This window comes from Opisthorchis viverrini, assembly GCF_000715545.1.
Source record: "Opisthorchis viverrini unplaced genomic scaffold opera_v5_21, whole genome shotgun sequence".
NCBI classification, from domain to species: Eukaryota; Metazoa; Platyhelminthes; class Trematoda; order Opisthorchiida; family Opisthorchiidae; genus Opisthorchis; species Opisthorchis viverrini.
In genome coordinates, this window is record NW_008751677.1 from 465,541 (window position 1) to 466,101 (window position 561).

The 561-nt window shown below is 51.7% G+C and overlaps 1 protein-coding gene across 1 annotated transcript in view; it reads right to left on the reverse strand.

The window, feature by feature from the left end:
• The window catches only part of T265_01866 (hypothetical protein), a gene marked incomplete at both ends in the record, with an annotated part of 6,822 nt that extends 6,698 nt beyond the window's left edge, over nt 1–124 (reverse strand). The window contains one exon of the mRNA XM_009165992.1: nt 28–124. Coding sequence (XP_009164256.1) covers nt 28–124 — 97 coding nt within the window. The remainder of the gene's footprint in view (nt 1–27) is intronic.
• Between the last annotated feature and the right edge of the window lie 437 nt (nt 125–561).

The following is a 561-nucleotide window of genomic DNA, read 5'->3' on the forward strand; positions in this document are numbered from 1 at the left end:
GAAGTGGATTCTTATGTGGTGGCACACTAACTTCAGCTCCCGTATCTACGAGGAAACGTAGACCACTTGAACGATCGGTTATGTGGAATAGGCGACTAGTGCGAGGAGGGTCACGGAAAGTCATCAAGCTACTGACCAACCGGGGTGTTTAAAGGGGCTTGAAGGAACAAGGCGGTTGACACTTGCGCGCTTGAGGACCGAAAGTTTGGTGATACCAGCACCATGAAGGACGGGCACGAGACAGCGATCGGGATCGTGAACGTCGTCGAGGCTTGTTGATTCCTAGCCCTTGTAGGCGATCGGTCAGATTATCAAACTTGGCCTGTAGTTGCGATATGAAAGCAAGAATCGGGTCGGAATCTATAGAAGTAGTGGGTGCAGGATGAGAGACGGAGTTTACGGGCTACTGGGGTAAGTTTCGTGGATCTTATCCGCCATTTTGGCTAGCTGCTCCAAGCTGTGGTCCTCTTCAAAAGCGCTGATGACGTGGGATATTGAGGGTGGATGTTTGTCGAGCCCTAATTGGCCCAAGATTTCCACCGCTTGCTTACGGCCGCAAGG